Genomic DNA, 21,215 nt, shown 5'->3' with positions numbered 1-21,215 from the left:
CTTCATAAATGCAGAACCTGCAAAACCATAAACTTTGCTTTATGGGTACTTTGCCATGTTGTATGGCAGAGAAAGCTCAGAGGAACCTATCTGCTCACAGTGAAGCTTTTTAGTGCTGCAAACAAATCAGATTATCGCCATGATTATTCAAACCACACACACATACACACACACACTCTTCTCTCTTTCTCTGTCCTAACTGCGGTACCTTCCAGATAGGTATAACTCAACAATTGTGTGGTGCACCCAGGTAAGGAAAGGTTGCTCAACTACATTTGCAACATGCAAAATGTTGTATATTTCAAAAAGTTCAGTGTGGATACTTACAGGAAGGGGGCCCAAGTCATTTGGGTTTAAAGCCGCTTTTGACCGTAAGTGAACTGGAAATTTCAGTCGGGGATCTTCCTGAAGAGATAAGCAAACTGTTGTAAGAACATCCTTACTGAAGTTACATCTTTATTAAGGCCTATGATACTGAACTTCCTCCCTCCCTCCCTCTCCACTTAGATTTCAGAAAGTATAATTTTTTTTGCAGCAAAATATTTAACATTACTTCTTTTGCACATCAATGCAAGCAACTAACATGCAACCCTTTTCAAGAGACCATGATATAGTTACTTTTTCAGTAAATTAGGTTAGAGATGACTTCATTTACCAGAAGATTGTATAGCAAACTGTTTCTTTTTCTCCTATTATCTGCAGAAAAGTTGGAAGAGAGGCACTGCATTATGCCTTGGCTGGGATCCTGACAAAACTCTAAGGGAAGAGATTTCTACAGCAATGAGCAGAATCAAGTTATTCTGATCTCATGCAGCCACATTTAAATATTAGATATGTAAGAGAGCCAATTTGGTCTAGTGGTTAAAGCTCCTGGGTAGAAATCGGGAGACCGTGAGTTCTAGTCCTGCCTGAGGGATTATTAAATACTTTCTTTAATTGTTAACTGACTCATCTCATTGCTCCTTATTCTACAGGCATGTGAAGAGCCATATATGAGTTAAAATGAAAAATCTCAGATTGTCCTGTATGTTTCTTAAGACAAGGAAACATATAGGACACTTGCTTCTCTTTTATATTACTCCAAAATGCTATGCATTATGATGTAATCTTTTATTTGCTGTTGGAAATGATGAAAAATTGAATTTTTTTTTTGCCAAAGTATGATTTTATGTAGGAAAGAGAAGAAGAGAATGACCAGATGCAAGGGGAATAGACTCAGTTAAAGTAGCAATAAGTGAATTGTGGGAAAACTGAAGGACCAGATTATGGACAGACCATCATAGAGAAAGCCTGTCTACATGATTGCTGAGAGAGAATGACTTTATGACATATAATCAATCAAATCAAATCAAATCAATCAATGATTTGGGACACAATGGCAGATATTTAAACTATTGTAAACTGAATCCATGACAGGAAAAACCCTATTGAAACTTGTTACCAGAAAACAAAAACTAGCAAATTACAAAAAAAAATAATGATCAACCATCCCCTCTCCAGCCTTCACTAAAAGAGATTACCGGTACATTTTAAATAAATACCGTATATACTCGAGTATAGGCCGACCCGAATATAAGCCGAGGCACCTAATTTTACCACAAAAAACTGGAAAAGTTATTGACTCGAGTATAAGCCTAGGGTGGGAAATGCAGCAGCTACCGATAAATTTCAAAAATAAAAATAGATACCAATAATGCCATTGCCCATTGAATAACATATACCGCCTGCCTGTGCCCATTAAATATACAGTAGCCATTGTAAAAATTTGCTCTGCATAACAAATTATTATCACACAATACCGGTGTATTCAATGAAATACTTCACTCACCTCATGATGCTGATGTCCCGCTGTGATGCTGATGTCCCGCCTCCTATGACACACGGCACAGTGATTCCTATCATTGGATCACTGTACCAGAGGAGGTGGGACATCGCTATGTGGCTGCTTGCCATAACAAGGAGGAGGTGGGACATCGTTGCAGAGCGGCAGGAGGGGGAGGAAGGGGAATCGTAAGATAGCTCTGCATTACATTAGAACGTGAGGAGGGGGGATGGTGCGGTGCACGCTGCGCGGCAAACTGACACAGAGGGAGGGGAAACTCAGGGGCGCTGGGCCATTCACGAGCGTCACCCACCGGCATGGCCCCGCCCCTTTTTCTCCTCCATTTCGGGCAAATTTTTCACTGACTTGAGTATAAGCCGAGGCGGCTTTTTTCAGCTCAAAAAGTGGGCTGAAAAACTAGGCTTATACTTGAGTATATACAGTAAGTTGTTTAATAATTGTGTAGACCCAATCTTTTGGTTGTCTCCTGCTTAACAACAATGTGAAAGTAGTATTTCTCCCTTCTCCTATCAACCCACTTCCACACACTCAAAGGAATGAAAGTTCATCGTACCCATGTTGTGGTCTTAGTGTTGTGATCAATGAAAAACGGTCTGCCGTTGGGTGCTATTCGCATCTCCCAGCCAGGAGGTAAGAAACTCTGTGTCAATTTATGCTGTGGTTTTGGAGAATTATATGGAGATGGTTGAGGAGACTGTGGATTAGAAAGGGTGTCCTTCACGGCTCTTCGCACAGGAGAGTCCTTGAGAAGTCCCTAAAGAAGAAAGAGATGTTAAGACAGCTACCACTTTGGGGTGCAGCGTGAATGACAATGAGCAGCATCACAGCCTACTCTGATCAACCATTAAAACGATTCCACCATTACAATGCCTGGAAAAGAAAACACCTTCTATTTTCCATTGGAGGCAATGAAATTTCCTAAATTATTAGAACATCATTTGAAAATTTCCTATTCATACCAATTTAGCACTGAACGTTGGGTATGGAATCTAGGGGATTTAAGTTGGTAACAGTTTTAAGAAAGATGAAGTATCAGGCTCTTGGATATTTGGTTGCTCTGTTTTGTAGCTTCCCTATTTTACAATACAGGTAGACCTCACTTAATGGCCATTTGTTCAGTGACTGGCACTGAATGAAAGTTTTGACCAGCCTTCAAAGTTATGGCCACTGCAGCACCACCTGCAGATATATGATCAAAACTCAGACATTTGGCAGCTCACCCATATTAATGACCACCCATATTAATGATGTATTAGAGAATAGAGAGAATTCTTTATTGGCCAAGTGCGATTGGACACACGATGAATCTGTCTTTGATGCATATGCTCTCAGTGAACATAAAAAGACACATTCGTCAAGAATCATAAGGTGATTTACACTAAATGATAGTCACAGGGTACAAATAAGCAATCAGGAAACAATTAATATCAATATAAATCATGAGGATACAAGCAACAAAGTTACAGTCCTGCAGTCATAAGTGGGAGGAGATGGGTGATAGGAATGATGCTATACTAATACTAATACTAATAGAAGGGGGTCAAACTATTCTCCAAAGTACTTGAAAGCAAGACTCGAAGCAATGGATGGACACTAATCAAGGAGAGAACCAACCTAGAGCAGCGAAACAGGCAGAGACCGGAGGGAGATAAGTGGATGGTTTATTAAAGCACTGCGGAAAAAACAGTTACTGTCAACCTGTCTTCCATTGAGGACCTATACACTGCACGAGTCAAAAAGAGGTCTGGAGGACCTTCCCAGATGCATTAGTCCCTCTACACCCAGACAAAGAGGGAGGGGACCTCAGGCAACAAAGACCAGTCGCCAGAATCCCATGACAGTGATGACGAGGGTGAAAAGGCCTTGCCTAAAGGTGCTCCTAATAAATGACTAGTTTTGTATTGAAACTTGGCTCAATACTTATGAATCAATTAGGGCATTTTTAGGAAACCTGACAGACAGTCAGATCTAAGCTTTGTTTGAGTTATAGCTGAACTTTACCCCTCCCCTCAGTCTGTGTCATAAATCACATTCCCCAATGAGGTGCACCCCTCCCAAGCCTGCTGCAGTAATCTGAGATCCATCTTTAGCTGAAAGTATGCGTGGAATGCGTACCCCCCCACTTCCCTCACTATGGCAACTTTAGGAGTTGACAGATGAAAACTTCAAATCAAAAGAAGGACCAAAGTCAGTCGCTATACTCTACTAGGGGCCTGTTGGAAGAGCCAGGTTTTTACAGCTTTATGAAAGTACATCAGGACTGGGGCCATGCTAACCCCAGGAAGGAGACTATTCCATAGGAATTGCATCATACAGCTCTTAGAAATCAAGCCTTAGCTTGTCAAACAAATGGAAACAATATTGAAAGTAAAAAAAAAAAAAAAAACATCAAATGTGAAACATATATTCCAAAACCGAAATACACACAGAAGGCACCTAAATGTGTAGAACATTTCTAATACAACGAGTTTACAAGATGTGAAGGAATATCAGAAGATGAATGTATTAAGGGTGAAGGGAGATAATCGTCTGGAGAAGCAATCCAATCTTAAATTGTTAAATGTGGCAAAGTAGTCAGAACCAGCAAGTGTAATCTTACAAAACAAAGACAGGTACAAATATGTCTGAGATACAAAAGAGACATTGTAAAGCTGGCGGGAGAACAGAAATGGTGAGGAGAATTAATGAGATGGGAAGAATGGAAACTCAAGAGGCAAACAAGCCCGGTTTGGGGAAAAGAACTTCTCACCTCAAGCGGTGCAGATAATGTAACTGTGGGAGTACTGAGGCTACGAGGCCGTCTTATCTGAGGCTCGCTTAGATGGTTGTTACTGTTTGATGTTGACCCAGAAGCACCATCTTCAGCAAGCTATATTAGAGGCAAACACAAGTTAGCTACAGGTTACGACTTCCTGTACCAAAAACTAAACTATGGTATAATAAAGGATGTCTGAAATCAATAAATCATGATTAACACTCCTTACTCATTCCCGCTTTCCATAAAGCATTCCAGTGGTGGGCATTCCAATGGAGGAAATATACTATAATTGGAACAATCTACCATATGCATCCCAATATAGTTATTTTACTGGAATTTTTGAATGAGTTTTTTTTTTCTCAGACTGGAGATGGCATGAATGGCTGTTGTCTTCTGCCTGCCCCACAGAAGCTTCTATTTAGAAAGCCATTCATGACGATGTGCTTGAACCAGTCTTTTGTCTATTAATCAAAATTTGGAAAAAAAAACACTCCAGTTATATACTGTTACCTATAAGTTCCCTTAATTGGTGTACATGCACACTTGTTTAGGTAATCTCCTTCTAGCAGTTTCCTCTATTTCAGGGGTGTCAAACTCATGTTGCTATGTTGTCATCACATGATGTATCCCGCTCTTTGCTAAACCGAGGTGGGCATGGCCAGCCTGCGGACCGCGGGTTTGACACCCCTGCTCTATTTCTATGATCCTAAATTATTGTCTATGTGCCTTTCCATGTTCCTGGATAAATCATTGACATTTTTATTTTGTTTTATTTCTTGGCTTAAGAGGTTCAATGGTGTTAATCACAGATAGCTATGGAAATGCAAGAATTAGTAACTTAAAATCAAGGTTTGAAAAGGACGGCTTTGGAATGGAGATTTATTCGAAAATTCTGTTCAATTTGATCTCATGTTTAATGCTGCTAAACTGTAATTAAAGGAGCGGGTTAACTCCAGGGAGGGAAGAAGTGCAGCTTGGAGCTAGCTCCTGTTTGTTAATTGCAATTAACAATGTTATAGCCCCAGGAAATTGCAATTTCACTCACTGCAAGCTGACAACTAAAGCTTCATTGAAGTGAGCAGGGAAAGAGAAATCTGCTTTTAATCATCTGATTGTAAGTCAGAACATGGTCTTGCATCGCCCACTTCCCTACTATCAATAGTGTGGATGTTAAAGGTGGGCTTGCGTTATGCTGCAGATCTGCCAAAGTTTGATGTGCATGAGATCTGGCATTGGCCCTGCGCCATAGCAGATTCTGCCATAGCTAATGCACATCTCTTTTCACTGAGAGATAATTATTTCATCAGAACCTGTCCTCCCCCATAGTTTTCATCTGGAATCGGAAAGAACTGCAGATGATTATCAAGATCTCACTGCTTTGCTGGAGGAGAAGAAGTTCATACCTGCACGACAGGACGAGTCCAAGTTGTAGTGCGATTGTTATGATTGACATAATAAGTACGGCCCTTAGCATCTTTCCTCTCTTCCCAGCCTGAAGGTAAGCCCGGTGTAGTATGAACATAGGCCACCGATGGCTGTTTATGCAAGAAATTACCATAGCGTTAACTTTGTGGCAGTGAGTCATTCTTACAATCAGTAATTGCAACAGAACAACTGAGAAGGTATGTGTTGGCAGAGCCCTTCCTTAAAAGGGTCACTTGCAGAAAAATAAAGATTCAGTTTTAATCACAAAAGCAAGGTTAGCACATTCACAAGTAGATAGATAGCAAGGCACTGATTCACAGAAGCTGTAAATGCTGTCTAGTTTGACAGAGGTAATCGCCATTTTATCCTTGCTGAAGATGAGATCTGTTCATTAAAGGTAGACAATCAAAGGAACAGAAGAATATAAAAAGCCTAGACACAATCAGTGCACAAATACTTGGAGGACTGAGAACAAAGACAGTTAAAAAAGCTTTTACACTTTAAATGCTGAAAAACTGACTTCACTTGCTTCCCTAAAACGGTACCAATCAGAAAAAATGGTCCCTAGTGGTTTATTGTTAGTGACTTTGGCTAGGTCACAAGCTGTGTAGTCTTCATTTCAAAGACATCAGTTCATTACTAAACCGACAGGCTCATTATATTGTTTAATATATTAAATTAGAAATTCCCAACCCTTTGAACATTTTTCTTTAAAACTTCCTGCTAATGGCTACATCCCCTCTGAGCATTTTGATGTCATTAAATATGATTTAAATGTGACTTCCCTTAGGAATAACTGTCCTGTAATGATCAACCTTGGAATCTAGGATTCTCAAGTTGCAACATTTTGCCCTCGTTTGCACAATGAATCCCGAAATAACTGGAAGATTGAGAGTTGCCATTGCTAATATTGACAAATAAGATATACAATGCAATGTGCCATGAGATTCTGCCTGGACAAGAACAATAAGAGTCGTGGTGGCACAGTGGTTAAAATGCAGTACTGTAAGATACGTCTGCTGATTGCTAGTTTTGAGTCCCACTAGGCTCAAGGTTGACTCAGTCTTTCATCCTTACAAGGTCAGTAAAATGAGGACCCAGATTGATGGGGGAATAGGCTGACTCTGTAAACTGCTTAGAGAAGGCTTTAAAGCACCATGAAGCAGTAAATGTCTATCTGCTATTGCTACTGCTAATAAACCATATATACACCCGTACATGCATGATAGGAACTCTATATTTATATACACTAAGAAATGGGTACATATTTCATGACTTCATATGAATATATGCACGCATACATGGTTTTTTTTTAGAAGTTAATGAAACTAATAGGAGCAAAGGATTGAAGTTGAACAATCTTTAAACATACTAAATATGCTTGTGGTTTTAACGACACACTAAAAACGTGGTTACTTACGTAGATTACAAAATGTAATAAAAAATACTCCCCTTTCTTCCTTCAATGTTAAACATTACTTTGAAATTTTGACAATTTCTGATTCAAAGAGGTCATTGCTATAAAATAATAGCAGGCCATGATTATTAAATCTTGCGATCTTTATAAGGAAAGAACACCTTGAAATAATTTCTCATACACGAGATGAACAAAAATTGCTGTTTTTTTTACATAATGATGCACTGATACACATTTGCTAGAAGGAAAACAAACATTTTTAAAACTCCTTTTAAAAAAAAGTGGTGAAGGAGAAATGTTTCCTGGTTTGTAAAAACATGAGATTCTTTTAAAATGAGAGAAAAAAAAACTGAGATTAAAAAGAAAACCTAGGAAAATGGGTTACTCAGTGACATCAAGTACAGTGTATTAATAGAACATTGTCAGAGTGTGTTAAATCAGTTTGAAAGCCAAACCAACTTTATTCTCAGGTGACATCTCATTTTTATGCCTAGGCTTTTGTTCCAAAACTGACTCGGCTGACTTGAAAATCCCCCTAATTTTAACTAAATTTTTGCAAATGGAAAAATATTGTCGGGGTGCTCTGAGGCCTCAGGATGCTCTAGAACTGGTATGTCAAACTCTATTTCATTGAGGCTGCATCAGGGTTGTGTTTGACCTCCAGGGGATGGGTGGGCGTCGCCAGGGCGGGCATGGCCAGCGTGACATCACTTGTGCTGGGGGGGCCCTGCGGTGGCTCGACCAGTCTGCCAGCGAAAAAGGGCTCCTGAGCTCCATTTTTGGCTGCGACAGCCTCCTGCAATCCTCTGCCAATGAAAATGGAGATGGCGGGTGGGGGGGATGGACACGTGGCCTTCATGAGCTCCGTTTTCACTGGCAGAGGCACTACAAGTTGGTTCTTCACTGTTTCCACAGCAGCTCCGTGGGCCTTGAGTTTGGCTGCTCTAGAACCCTTCTTTCTGTCACAAAGCATGCCCATTGTTGCCTAACCCATGACTATGCTCCAGCAATAGTGGGTTAGGAATAGGAGGTGTTAAGAGATACCAATTTGTCCATCATCACTGAGGAAAATGCACGTGACTGCATTCTGCTCGCATAGTATGAAATATCACAACATTTTTGTTCTTCTAGATTATGAAATTGTGATAAGATAGGTGGTCAATAAATCAAATAAATAAAACACTTTTTAAAAACAACAGTGGAACTTGTTATCACAACTTTACCCTTCCTTCTTCCTTTCTTTAGATTTGGCAGGAAATTATTAAACCATTTAACTGGGTATATTCCAACATAGCCTTGTTTTCTAGTTCTCCCTCAAATTGAGTCATTTTTTTTTTTTTACCTTGGATTGTAACATAAATTTGGTAAATTTAGAACCTTCCTTTTGTGCAGGTAAGCCTCTCCTCATCATAGGGCCTTCTCTGATAGCTGATAGCTATGGAAACCACTGTAAATTGATCCATAATTGACTCATCCTACTGTATCATATAACAATGCAGAGAAGGTTCAAAGTGGAAAATATTCAATGCAGGAAAATTCTCTAGCTTTAATTGACTTTCAAAATCTGTAGTTTAAAATGCTGACGAGACTTCAATAAACAGATTAGTACGGAAGAGAAACAATGTCTGTTTGGAATAAAATAAATTATTTGTTATTCAAATGAGAGTCCCTTCATGGAGTGTTTTCCCCCCCAAAACATGTGACACCAAGAGTAAAAACTACTTTTTAATAACAAGACATTTTCCCTGATTCTTTCTATTATCATTACTCCTCTTTTATAACATAGACAATGAGGATACTGGCTCCTTGTTTTCTTGGCATCTCTATTCTTGAAGAACAACAGCTGAAAACAATTGCAATTAGTTCTGATTATTTTTCATTAGTTGTTTGTGTATTACTGGTGGATGTCTGTTGGATTTTTGCAATAATCTGATTTATAAGTTTTTGAGTCTGGGAAATAGGGTAGTGCAAAGCACTTGAAGTAGGTGGTTTGCAAAACCTGCCAGCACAAATAAAGCATCTCTCTCCAAATAATTAAACCTTTTTTGTTTTGCAAGGATCTTATATTTACTTTGAAAGAAGTTAATGTTTGCCTTCACATGTGTGTGCATGCTTCGCTTTGTTGCTGGTCCTCGTAGAAAAGCTGAAGGAGGTGTGGGCATGCATGATAAGTTCAAACAACCCACACCGGGCAGTTGTACCAGTTGCAAGACGGTTGGTTTAATAATTTAAAGGTTTGCGCTAATACATGTTGCAAACCACTTACTTTAAATGCTCTATGCAACTTCATTGGTATAAGCCAAGTATATTTCTTCAAATTTTGTTTAAATAATTTTCTGCCCCCTTTCTCTTGTCTACAAATTGACATTCCTGTTTGGTTGCAATTATCCATTCCTACTTTGCTATATTTTCTGCTTGATTCAAATGAGAAAAACTCACACAGGTGCATCTCCACTAAGTAAAAATCAGAGATGGGATAATTACTTGCTCATTAGGTAATCGACAGCTTGTGAGGGGTAAGTTCTACTCCACCTCTAATTTTTCTGTATGTATGCACAAACAGATGATTCTTTACCTTTCAGTTATTTCAGAAGAAGCTGGGAAGCAACGTTTTAATAAACTTTCAAGATGCCACAGTTGGAGGAAGAGAAGAGAACTGGCTATCAGAAGTAATACCCATGGGAAATATCCAATTAGATATTGAGTATGTTTCTGTAGCAGGTGGCTGAACAACTACAGAAGATACTGAAGCTGGGAGAATGGTGAGAAGATGTGATGTATTTCACCACCAAGGTATGAAAATGTGTCTATGGAGATTCTCAGTCATCTGGGCCATGGTTGTCCTAACGGTGCTTTTTCAAAAGGCAACTGGAGTTCGATTGTCTTTCCTTGAAGATGTTTTGCTTCTCATCCAAGAAGCTTCATTCTTCAGAACTGAAGAAGCTTCTGGATGAGAAGTGAAATGTCTTCAAAGAAAAACAAAGGAAGTCCATCTGCCTTTTGAAAAAAAAAAAGCACTTTTGGGCTATGGAAGTATGGTATCTGTAGAGCTGAACAAGTAGAGAATCTGTGCCCAATCTAAAAGCTGAAGCATCTCCAGCAAACCCACCAAGGCCAAAATGACAAGAGGAGCAAGGTGATGCCACCATGCAAATGCCACACCTGCCCACTTGCCTTCCAACGTTTGATACAAGTATTTTCGTCATGACATCACAGATGTTTTGTCACTTGCTCTGTTTTGTCCCCATCCATCCCTGACACTCTGAAAGACTGTTATTCTGACAACAGAGGGAAAAGAAGAGAGATTTGAATAAGAGAGGAGGAGAATGGTATAGATTTGGCTGGATAAAAGTATCATTACCGTCGAATCTTCACCCCCAGTGACCGTGGAAGAACGAAGTCTTCTAGAAGGGCCACTCTGCTGTTAAATAATAATAATTGTTATAGTTAAGGGATGAGCAATACGCTAATTTGAAATAATGGCATCTTGATTAACATTTTCATCTTCATTTTATAGCATAGAATAGCAGAAAGGTCTATATCTATATCTATCTATCTATCTATCTATCTATCTATCTATCATCTATCTATCTATCTATCTATCTATCTATCTATCTATCTATCTCTATCTCTATCTATCATCTATCTATCTATCTATCTATCTATCTATCTATCTATCTATCTATTAATCTAATCTAATCTAATCTAATCTAATCTAATCTAATCTATCTATTTAGCCACATCATTCTATTGCCTATCTACATACTAGCCCTCACTAAATATGTAGAGACTGCAAATCACAGAATTCCTTGCTACCATAGTGGATGGGTATGTATATATATATATAGCAGGCACCAGAAAAGAGAAGGCAATGTGTCCATGATCATGAATTTTTTCTCCCCTGCAGAGGACACCAAGACAGTACCTACAATAGGAGCGTGAACAATTAAATGAAGCAAGTTGGATTTGGCCACAGCAAATGCAAAGATTTCGGTAGAATCAAGCTGAAAAAGAAGAAGCTGAGTGTGATGATTTTCCCAGAAAAAAAAAAATCATAATAGAACACAGAAGAACAAGGGGGGAAAAAAATCTTAGTTGCTAAAAGGAGAAAAATGCTGTGCAGGTTTTTTAAAAAAAACTGTTCGATCAAATACAGGAATCCCAGATTATAATAATGAAGAGTATATTCTTGCCCGTGAAATTTGCCCCAGGTTAATATGAAATTTGTATTCCCAGAAAAAAATCCTTGCAGGAACAAGATAAAGTAACTGAACAAAGCATGTTGCAGTATAATTTTCATATGGATTAAAGTGGAGGGAAGACATATTGAGGACTACAGCAAAGCACCCAATCCAGAGATTCAAGCGAAAGACCTAATTAAGAATTACTCAAGACCTACGCGAGAATTTTCCAAGTTTGCACAGAAAGAGGAATGCGTAAATGTTTCTTTCATCCATATCTGATGTGAACCAGCCTTATCTTTTCTATCTAGGACAACATCTGCTCCACTTCAAATGTTGGACTGCAACATATATCAGCCCAATTAGCACTGAACCATATTAAACAGGTTCAATGGGATTGAGATTCAAATCATGTTGAGGTAGATCACAGAATACTCTATTGTTGTTGTTGTTGTTGTTGATGATGATATTTTGTATAGTATTTTGTTTTGTATTTGTATTGTACCGGTGAACTCCAAAGTTATCCAAAGCATATAAAATATGTGTTTCAGGATAAAATATACATAGCAATGACTATTTCTTGATGAAACATTTTCAAAGATACATACACTGAAATTTTGTATCTTTTCTTTTTTTTAAAAAAGAAAATAACTAGAGTGGAAAAACTCTTTTTCAAGGGTGACATACACATTTTAAATACATCCCTAAATAAAAAGGAAACGGGAGAGCCTGGATTTGAAAATGGATTGATGCAAAAATGATGACAGCAAGCTGCTCAATTGGGCTTATTTGTAGGAGAAGAGCAAGCAAGCTGGCAGAGTTAAACATGTCATTAGCTAAGTGTCCTTAAATTGTCACTACTGATTCAAGTCCAACCTCTCTTAAATTCCATTGATCTTATCAGGCACCAATTTAGTACTGAACTTCAATTGACCAGATTCTTGTGTATAATTTTGAATAAAGCTTCTGCTGCCACCCCCACCCAGCTCTTCTACCATTTCTAGATATGGTTTTTCGTAGTAAGCAAGAAGTTATTTTATTTTGTGTTTGCAAAATCAGCTTGATGGATAGGCATTTCCTAAAATAGGCCCACACTGCCATTATGTGACCTGGGGGTGGGGGGTGGGGAATTATCCCCAAAATAAAGTGTGGTGCCTTCAGCCCCAGGTGAAATAAAGCACAATTAATGGTGTTCATTTTAGAAGGAGAAAAGCAAAGGAAAATTCAAACGAATCAACCATTTAAAACAATTCTTTAAATCGCAAAAGATCCCAACTCCAGTATTGTGGAATTAGAGATGGGAAGGGCCTGGAAAATAAATGGAAAAATTGGGGGAAAACCCATCCCCCCCTCAAACAGGTTTTTGGGGGGGAAAACCCAGAAAAAAACAATTTTCCCCCAATTTTCCACTTTTACTCCAGGCCACTCTACATGGAATACATAAGATTTTTTTTTTTAAAAAAAATACTTTTTAGATGGTTGACAGGCTTCATAAAGTTTGACAGAAAAACTCTTTAGAAATGTTCTTTCTGCCTCTTTACAAATTCCCTTATCAATCTCCCCTTTCCTTATAAGCTCTCTTGAGACCATATCCTGAGTCCCCCCTCTCTAGCCGATTCCTACATTTCTATCTTTGCAGAAATGACTAGAGGTAAAGATTCCCCTCGCACATATGTGCTAGTCGTTCCTGACTCTAGGGGGTGGTGTTCATCTCCGTTTCAAAGCCAAAGAGCCAGCACTGTCCGAAGAAGTCTCTGTAGTCATGTGGCCGGCATGAGTAAACGCCGAAGGCACACAGAACGCTGTTACCTTCCCACCAAAGGTAGTTCCTATTTTTCTACTTGTATTTTTACATGCTTCTGAACTGCTAGGTTGGCAAAAGCTGGGACAAGTAACAGGAGCTCACTCCGTTATGGGGCGCTAAGGATTCGAACCGCTGAACTGCCAACCTTTCTGATCAACAAGCTCAGCGTCTTAACCACTGAGTCCTGCATCCCCTAGATCTTAACTACATTAAAATCACTAATCCAGAAGTGCCTGGTTTTTAATTGAAACCGCCTTCATTCATAAACATAAACCCATGGCTGATCTTCTTTTCATTTGGAAGCTAAGCAGAAATGGCCAATGTAGTTGGGCCAACCCATTTTTGAACACTTTTTAAAACTGGACTGGAAATATTGTTGTATTATGGTGAAGATAAGTACATAATAGCCACCAGGAGTGGGAGCTCAACTCAAGGGCAACAATTTTTTGCACACATGGAAATACGGTACATTATACGGTTATTGTAAATCATCGCCATCCCAATGGGAAAAAAAACCACCAGCATTAAATTTCAAGGATGGCTGAGATCTGAGTCCATGTAGCGAAGTGATGATCTTACCATCACAAAAAAGATTTCTCCAGCCAGTAGAAAGAATATTTTTGCTACGCATTTATTGAAGTTAACTAGCCTTTTGATTAACCGCTCTTTCCTAGAACTGGGTATTGATACCCATAGCAAAAAAAAAAACACAATAACTTTCCTATGCAGCCAAAAACATTTTAACACAAACGCATTCCTGAAATTTGCTAAACAAGCAAACAAAAACAACAGCCGAGAAATGTCTACTTACCAGTGATAAATGGGCCTGTTCAGCAACAGCATCAGTTACACTACAAGATCGCAACCTTGCAGAGGGATCTCTTTGCTGGAATTAAAAAATAAAAGATTGTTTTATATACATCTGACTGTCATTTTCTCCTGGCACCCTTATGTATGGTTACTTTAGCCTTCATTCAGCCACTTGATAAGTTTACCTTTCTTCCAGCTAATAGGTTAATTTGCCCTTCTTTCGCTTTATTTGACTGACAGAAAACTTAAATTTCCATTTCATGAACAAAACCTTGAATTCAATTTGAAATAGCAGAAATTTATAGATTATTAATTTGTATGTTATATAAATTAATATAGTATTTGGAAGGAGCCGCAGTAGACAAGAAGGTAATGGTATCCTTATTGGAAATTTAATTTTCTCAATTCTGGGCGGACTGTTGATAGAACAAAATAAATAAGGTGGAAAGCTATTCATGAGTAAAAGAAAAAAAAAGATTATTTCATGAACATTCACTGTCTCCCATCTTCAGTGATTCCATTTATTATTTGAGGAACAACTGGGAACAATCTTCCGTATTTTCTAAGGATAGTACAGAGAAATAACTTAAAATCTTACGAAGCACCTTGCAAGATTATGAAGATTCTTGCAAGACTGGTGAGAAATGTTTGCCTTTCAAGCATTTACAAAAAGTAACCTAAAATATGTGTTATATAGATCCCCAAGTAATTCACTCCTACCATACAACTGTATTAGAATAAGTTCATCGGAAGCCAGTTGTTGTTTTCTAAATGGACTCATCATAGGAATATCCATTTAAGCGAAACTTCACAGCCCTCAGACAACAAAATAATCTTTTACGGAATGTTTTCTCTGAGCTTAATATCTTTATTTGTTGAAGGCCTGGTTTGTTAGCCAGATAAGATGTGAAATTGATCTGTTGCATAGAAGGTCTTAAATGAAAGATCTTTGTAGGAAAAAGGATTTTAGGAAAAAGCATAAATAAGCCTTTGTGAAATACACAGATCCCTCCCCCCCATATCAATGGGATCACAATGCAACATTAACAAAATCAAAGTGGAGATTTAGGAACGTCAAATTTATTTTGATAGATTTCATTTGGAAATTCGTATTACTGGAAAACTAGATCATCGGTAAAAGTGGATTTGTTCTTAACTCTCCATTAGACCGAACTATTATAACTCTATAATCACAGCTATCATTAGAAGCTTGGTTAAGATGGAAATACATTTCCATTTCATTATTCAAATTCAAGGATAAATTTGCTCTATTAAATGTTTATCATATAAAGAACAGAGACAAATTCTAATGTGGTTCAGATTAAGCAGTCTATTTATCTTCATCTTCATAAATCATTTGAATAGTAGCAGGTTCATTATTTTTTAATTATAAAGAACATTAATTTTACATAAAGAATTTACATCTGGAAAGTCTTAAAAACTTTGGTACTGGGATTTAAGAGAGGAAACTTAATGAAACTAAGAATGCTTAAGAATTCCTTTTAAAGACATTTCAACAAATCATAAAGAAATGGTTTTGAAACGGCTGGAATAAACTAATAATTTACTCGCAGCATAATTTTCCCATCATGCTGCATCATATTAATCTAAATCATTTTAGATTGAATTCATAAGCAAGTTTTGGTAGCAATGTCTAAAGTTTTTGATTAAAAGTTGATGAAATTGAGAAAATTTCACAAAATGTCTTTAAAGAGAATCCTGCAGTAAGACAGCTGTTTGAATTTCCTAAAGTACACAAAACAGAGCAAAAATGGAATACTTCCTAAAGTACAAAATTAAGAAATGAATTCAACTTAGATTATTAATAGCTAGGGTTTTTTCTTGCAAAGTACTGGACAAGGAAAGCACAACATTGGCTCAATGTGTAATTCACAATGTGGAAATGGCATTGAAGAAATAATTACCTCAACATTTTTTTGTTAAAGAGATCCTCTAATAAAGAACAGGCTTACTCATACATGGACACTGTGTAGTATTGGTATTAATACAAGTTTTCCTTATATATTTATGCCCATCAACTCAAATGTCACTTTGGGTAATGTTTCTAGTCTCCTCAACCGTATTTGTTTTAACATTTTATACTCCTTTTTAAATGTTTTTTTTTGTTCTTCATTATGGATTGCGTATTTTTGTTCTTTCATAATATTTAATTTGGTAGAGACATTTGTTTAGAGTTTTCTCCCCCATTTTAGTTTTGAAAAAAAATAATTCCCACACTTTGGTTTCTTATTACAGTTACTTAAATGCTAAGAGGGCAAGGTGATGTGCTGTCTCGTTAAATGTATAAATGACAATTGGCTATAAAACAGTGGTGGGTTACAACTTGTATGCCCCGGAAAAGGCTTCCCGGTGCCTGCTGGGAGCACCAGGTACTGTTCCGGTATGGTGTTGTGGAGGGCCCACGCGCCCACCCTCGCTCCTTACCGGTATTTGAAGTTTTCGGGACTTCCATGCAGGTGCACGAAGTGCATCGCGCCTGCGCGACACTCCGCCAAGCAGCTGGAGTGTCACGAAGCGTCGCAGGCTGTAAGTATGCATGCGTGCGCTATGCGCATTCATGTGGTGGGAGCCCAGCCCGGTTGCACCGTACCGGTTGCACCGGGATCCGAAACCCACCACTGTTATAAAACCACTAATTAAAACTTTTTGCCTGTTGTTTATAATTAAAACAGTCGAGTGTAATTCTTACACTCACTGTCGATGTTCATCCCAGCCTATTAATGCAATTGCTGAGTTAAGAAAGCAGACAAAACAAACTTTTGATGCATTAACATAATTATCCCAATACACAGGTGTTAGTATAAATTTTCCAGTTGTATGCCACATTTATATATGAAAATAAATTGTTAAAATTATGAACGAAGATAAATCTACTTGTCCCAGGATAATAATTGCAGGATCCAATCTGGATGGGTCGGTCTCCGAGAGGAGAGGTTTATTTAAAGAAGTTCCCTGAGGATGGAGAGGTTCAGCATAATGTGGAAATGGCACTGAAGAAAGAATTACCTCTACAATTTTTGCTTACAAGATCTTCTAATAAAGATTAGGCTCATTCATACATAGTATTAATTCATGTTTTCCTCATAGATTTATGACCATCAATTCAGTATGAAATCTCGGAAGACTAAACCTCTGGTCCCTGTGACCGACCGAGATTGGATTATGTTAAAATTACTATATGAACATCTAAAATTAAATTTAAAAAAAGGAAATAAAATCCTACCTGCCTGTTGTTTATTTACTTATCTCAATGAAGCATTCAGAGAACTTCTACTTTGTTTGTCAAGTTCGCTGAAGTTATGAGTAAGAATAAAATCTCTTCCCAATGAAATCACAATACACATTTAATAGCATAAATATTATTACTCAGTTATGGTCTCTACTCAAAAGTAGGCTCACTGGATTTGGATCAAAATTGCTTTGACTTATTTGCTCAATTCAGTGTTTCACAATCTTGACAGATTTAAGATGTATGGACTTCAACTCCCATGATTGAATGGGAATTCTGGGAGTTGAAGACAATACATCTTAAAGTTATATAACTTAAAGTTGTTTAGAACAACAAAGATGATTAGGGGACTGGAGGCTAAAACATATGAAGAACAGTTGCATGATCTCGGTATGTCTAGTTTAATGAAAAGAAGGACAAGGCGAGACATGATAGCAGTGTCCCAATATCTTAGGGACATTGCCAAAAGAAGAGGGAGTCAAGCTATTCTCCAAAGCACCTGAGGGTATAACAAGAAGCAATGGGTGGAAACTAATCAAGGAGAGAAGCAACTTAGAACTGAGGAGAAATTTCCTGACAGATAGAACAATTAATCAGTGGAACAACTTGCCTTCAGAAGTTGTGAATGCTCCAACACTGGAAGTATTTAAAAAGATGTTGGATAACCATTTGTCTGAAGTGGTGTAGGGTTTCCTGTTTAGGCAGGGGTTTGGACTAGAAGATCTCCAAGGTCCCTTCCAACTCTGTTATTCTATATTCTTTTTTCTAAGTTGCCAAGGTTGAGAAACACTGGCTTACTTAAATCACTGAATTCTGTGGAAACTGCCCTCAGGGTAAGTATACTTTGCACCATAATTGTGATGCACTGTAGAATGGTCCAATAATTTCCATGAAACTAAGAGGAACAATACTCCCTTGTAGCCTGAAGCACCATGTCCACACACCATTACCAGTTGTGTTGGCTCTGAGGTAAGTTCTACAAATCACAATGAGCATGTTAGCAGAGCAGTAAAAAGAAATGTTCGAGTCTCTTACAATCATAGAAGAGAGTTGTTCCCCATTTGAATCAGGAGTGATCTGAAGTCTTCTACTCAATTCCTCAGAGAATTCCTGAGGGCTGGTCCGAGAAACAGGGGAAGCAGGCGGAGGGGGCAAGGTCAGGCTTAAGGAATCACTTGTGTTCACTTCTTCAGAAATGGTTTCCCATGGCTGAGAAAAAAAAGTATCAACAATAAATATACCAATCTTCTCTACAATTTGCTTGGCTATCATCAATCTTCTATATATTAAAAAAAAGGCTGTGTGTATGTATCTTCCAGCATAACTATGGAATGCCTAGAACTATTTCAACCAAACTTGGTACACAGATGATTTACTCTTTGGAAAAAAATACTATAGGGGTAAGACACCCCTAACACTCTTCGGGTGTGTGTGTTCTGCTAAGATACAGCCTGTTGTGCTGTACTGCCATACTGGCTTCTACTGTACAGCACAATGGAATTGCCATGGTAAAGGCTTCACAGTACACCACAAGTGGGATCCCTCTGGTAAGGGGGAACATCCAACATTAGAAATTACGTTTGGTCCAGACATTCCCCTCCTATAAATAAATACCCTGGCAACGCTGGGTTATCAGCTAGTTAAACCTAAAAATCAATTATTTACCTCTAAGACTTAGAACACAATTAACCTCTGACAATCAGCGTTGGCTCTCTATATACTATACTTTGAGCATTATGTAAGACATTGTTTCTCAACCTTTGCAACCTTAAGATACAGTATATAGTCTTCAACTCCCAGAATTCCCCAGTCAGCAAGCATGCTCACTGGGGGATTCTGGGAGTTGAAGCTAAAGTTGTAAAGTTTGAGCAACCTGGATACAGGGAGAAAAAAAATAAAGCTGGCAAGTAGAAAAAAGCAGGGTTCTTACAAAGGATGAAAAGTTGTAGTTCTCCTTTCCATAGCCATAGATAGAAATCAAGGAAACTATGAGAGTTTAATTTATTTCTTATTTATTTATTTGCACATGCGCGAAGAACAATTTACATTGAACAGGGCACACACGCACAGCGCGAGGTTTGTGAACCGGTAGTGAAACCGGCAGCAACCCACCCCTGATTTCAGCCCTACCTGTGGTACAAATTTATATTTGAAAACTACGTGTCCAAATTAAGCCATTTTAAAGGGTCATTTTGGCTTAAGTCATGAGAAACCAGGGTGGTACAGAAAATATAATAAGGTAATAAATAAACAAGTGAGTACATTCAGTTGGCCAAAACTATTAAAAGATCAGTTTCAAATCCTGCACGTACTTCAGGGACATCAACACTGTCCAGGGGCTCAGGGTCCAAATCCTCACTAATGTGTCTCCTTGATCGAAACCTTCGGTGGGCAGCCTCCTGGTTTATCTGCCTGATGTTATTGTCAGATTCAGAAGCCACATCCCTAAAATGTCAATGGTTGGTGAAAGAGACATGAGTCAGAGAAGGAAGAAAGACATCATTAGCTGAAATACTTCCAAGTTAACACAAGCGTGCGCACATGCACGCACACACACACACACACACACAAACACTGAGCTATTAAAATGTCAGAGCCTCTCAAGTCTCTGCTGCATCAGATCCTTATTAATAATGGGAGACAAATGATAAATTATTTCTCAAAATCTCTGGCAATTCAAATTAAATAATGATCAGCTTGTCCTTCAACGCTTGTTGTCTCAATCTATTAGCTTAATTAAGGGCAAATTTCAAAAATCAAAGCAGGAACCATTAAGAACGAGGTCCAGTATCCAAGCTGATACAGAACACATGTTGCCATGTATAATTTAAGTTCATCCTGTTGCCTTATTGATACAACTGTGTTTGTTGTGCATCCTCTTTAATTCAAGGGAAGATCATCTCATGCTCTATTGCTTTTTTTTCCCCTTTGATTTTTTTTGAAGAAAATTGAATGTTTTAACTTACTACATCTTTAATAATAGTTCTGCATATGAAATAGAATCTCATGAATGATTTTTTCTGGGAATTTCTCACTCTCCTCCAAGATTTACTGGGTAAGTGGATAGTTGGGTGGCAATAGGAAACAATAGATGGTAAAAAATACAACCCTACAGTCACAAATACATATTTGTGTACTGGGTGATCACAATTATTTCATATAAACAACATTTGGACACAGTAAGTTTTATATCACATTTAAACTTTTCCCAATTGAATAAATAAAAAACCCACAATTTTGAAAATGATCCATAGATTACCGTCAGGCAACATGTTCTCTAAGCATACACTTCTCAGTTTGGTTCCTGGCATTCCCAATTAAAAGTTCACACAGAAAACTACATAAAACCAGTACTGGTATAAAACAGAATAGATACAGCTCAAGAAAAGTTCACAATTCCTCTCTTTTCTGTCTGGGTTTGACTGTACCAAGAATACGGTTTCCAATTCTGGGCACTATAATTTAGAGAAGAAGTTCTCAAAATAGAGGGCATGCAGAGGAGAGGAACCAAAATGATAGGGGCCTTTTGAAAAAGAAAACTTGGGATAAATGTTTGGCGGGGTTGAGTGTGCTTAGCCTGGAGAAGACTGTAAGGAGACATGGCAGTTGTCCTTAAGCTTCTGAAAGGCTATCATGTAGAAGGTGGGGCAGAATTGTTAAAATTTATTTCAGAAGATAGGAAAAAGAAACAGTGGATTTCAATTAGAAGGAAGGGATTTGGGTTGAA

The 21,215-nt window shown here is 38.1% G+C and overlaps 1 protein-coding gene across 8 annotated transcripts in view; it reads right to left on the bottom strand.

The window, feature by feature from the left end:
- NEDD4L (NEDD4 like E3 ubiquitin protein ligase) overlaps positions 1-21,215 on the bottom strand; it is a 352,866-nt gene that overhangs the window by 47,931 nt on the left and 283,720 nt on the right. For 4 of the 8 annotated variants that reach the window (XM_087715361.1, XM_087715362.1, XM_087715356.1 and 1 more), the window contains 8 exons: positions 19,801-19,933; positions 18,524-18,697; positions 14,240-14,314; positions 10,805-10,864; positions 6,005-6,136; positions 4,593-4,712; positions 2,397-2,597; positions 328-405 (listed from right to left, as the gene is read on the bottom strand). In XM_087715361.1, coding sequence (XP_087571487.1) covers positions 328-405; positions 2,397-2,597; positions 4,593-4,712; positions 6,005-6,136; positions 10,805-10,864; positions 14,240-14,314; positions 18,524-18,697; positions 19,801-19,933 — 973 coding nt within the window. The remainder of the gene's footprint in view (positions 1-327; positions 406-2,396; positions 2,598-4,592; positions 4,713-6,004; positions 6,137-10,804; positions 10,865-14,239; positions 14,315-18,523; positions 18,698-19,800; positions 19,934-21,215) is intronic. The other 4 variants (XM_087715363.1, XM_087715358.1, XM_087715359.1 and 1 more) reach the window with 2 other exon arrangements.

The sequence above is a fragment of the Thamnophis sirtalis genome, unplaced genomic scaffold (genome assembly GCF_051295495.1).
Source record: "Thamnophis sirtalis isolate CommonGarterSnake01/CBP01778 unplaced genomic scaffold, rThaSir2_p1.2 scaffold_5, whole genome shotgun sequence".
In the NCBI taxonomy this organism is placed as follows: domain Eukaryota; kingdom Metazoa; phylum Chordata; class Lepidosauria; order Squamata; family Natricidae; genus Thamnophis; species Thamnophis sirtalis.
Note: the sequence above shows the minus strand (reverse complement) of the source record. Positions and strands in the feature narration are given on the sequence as shown.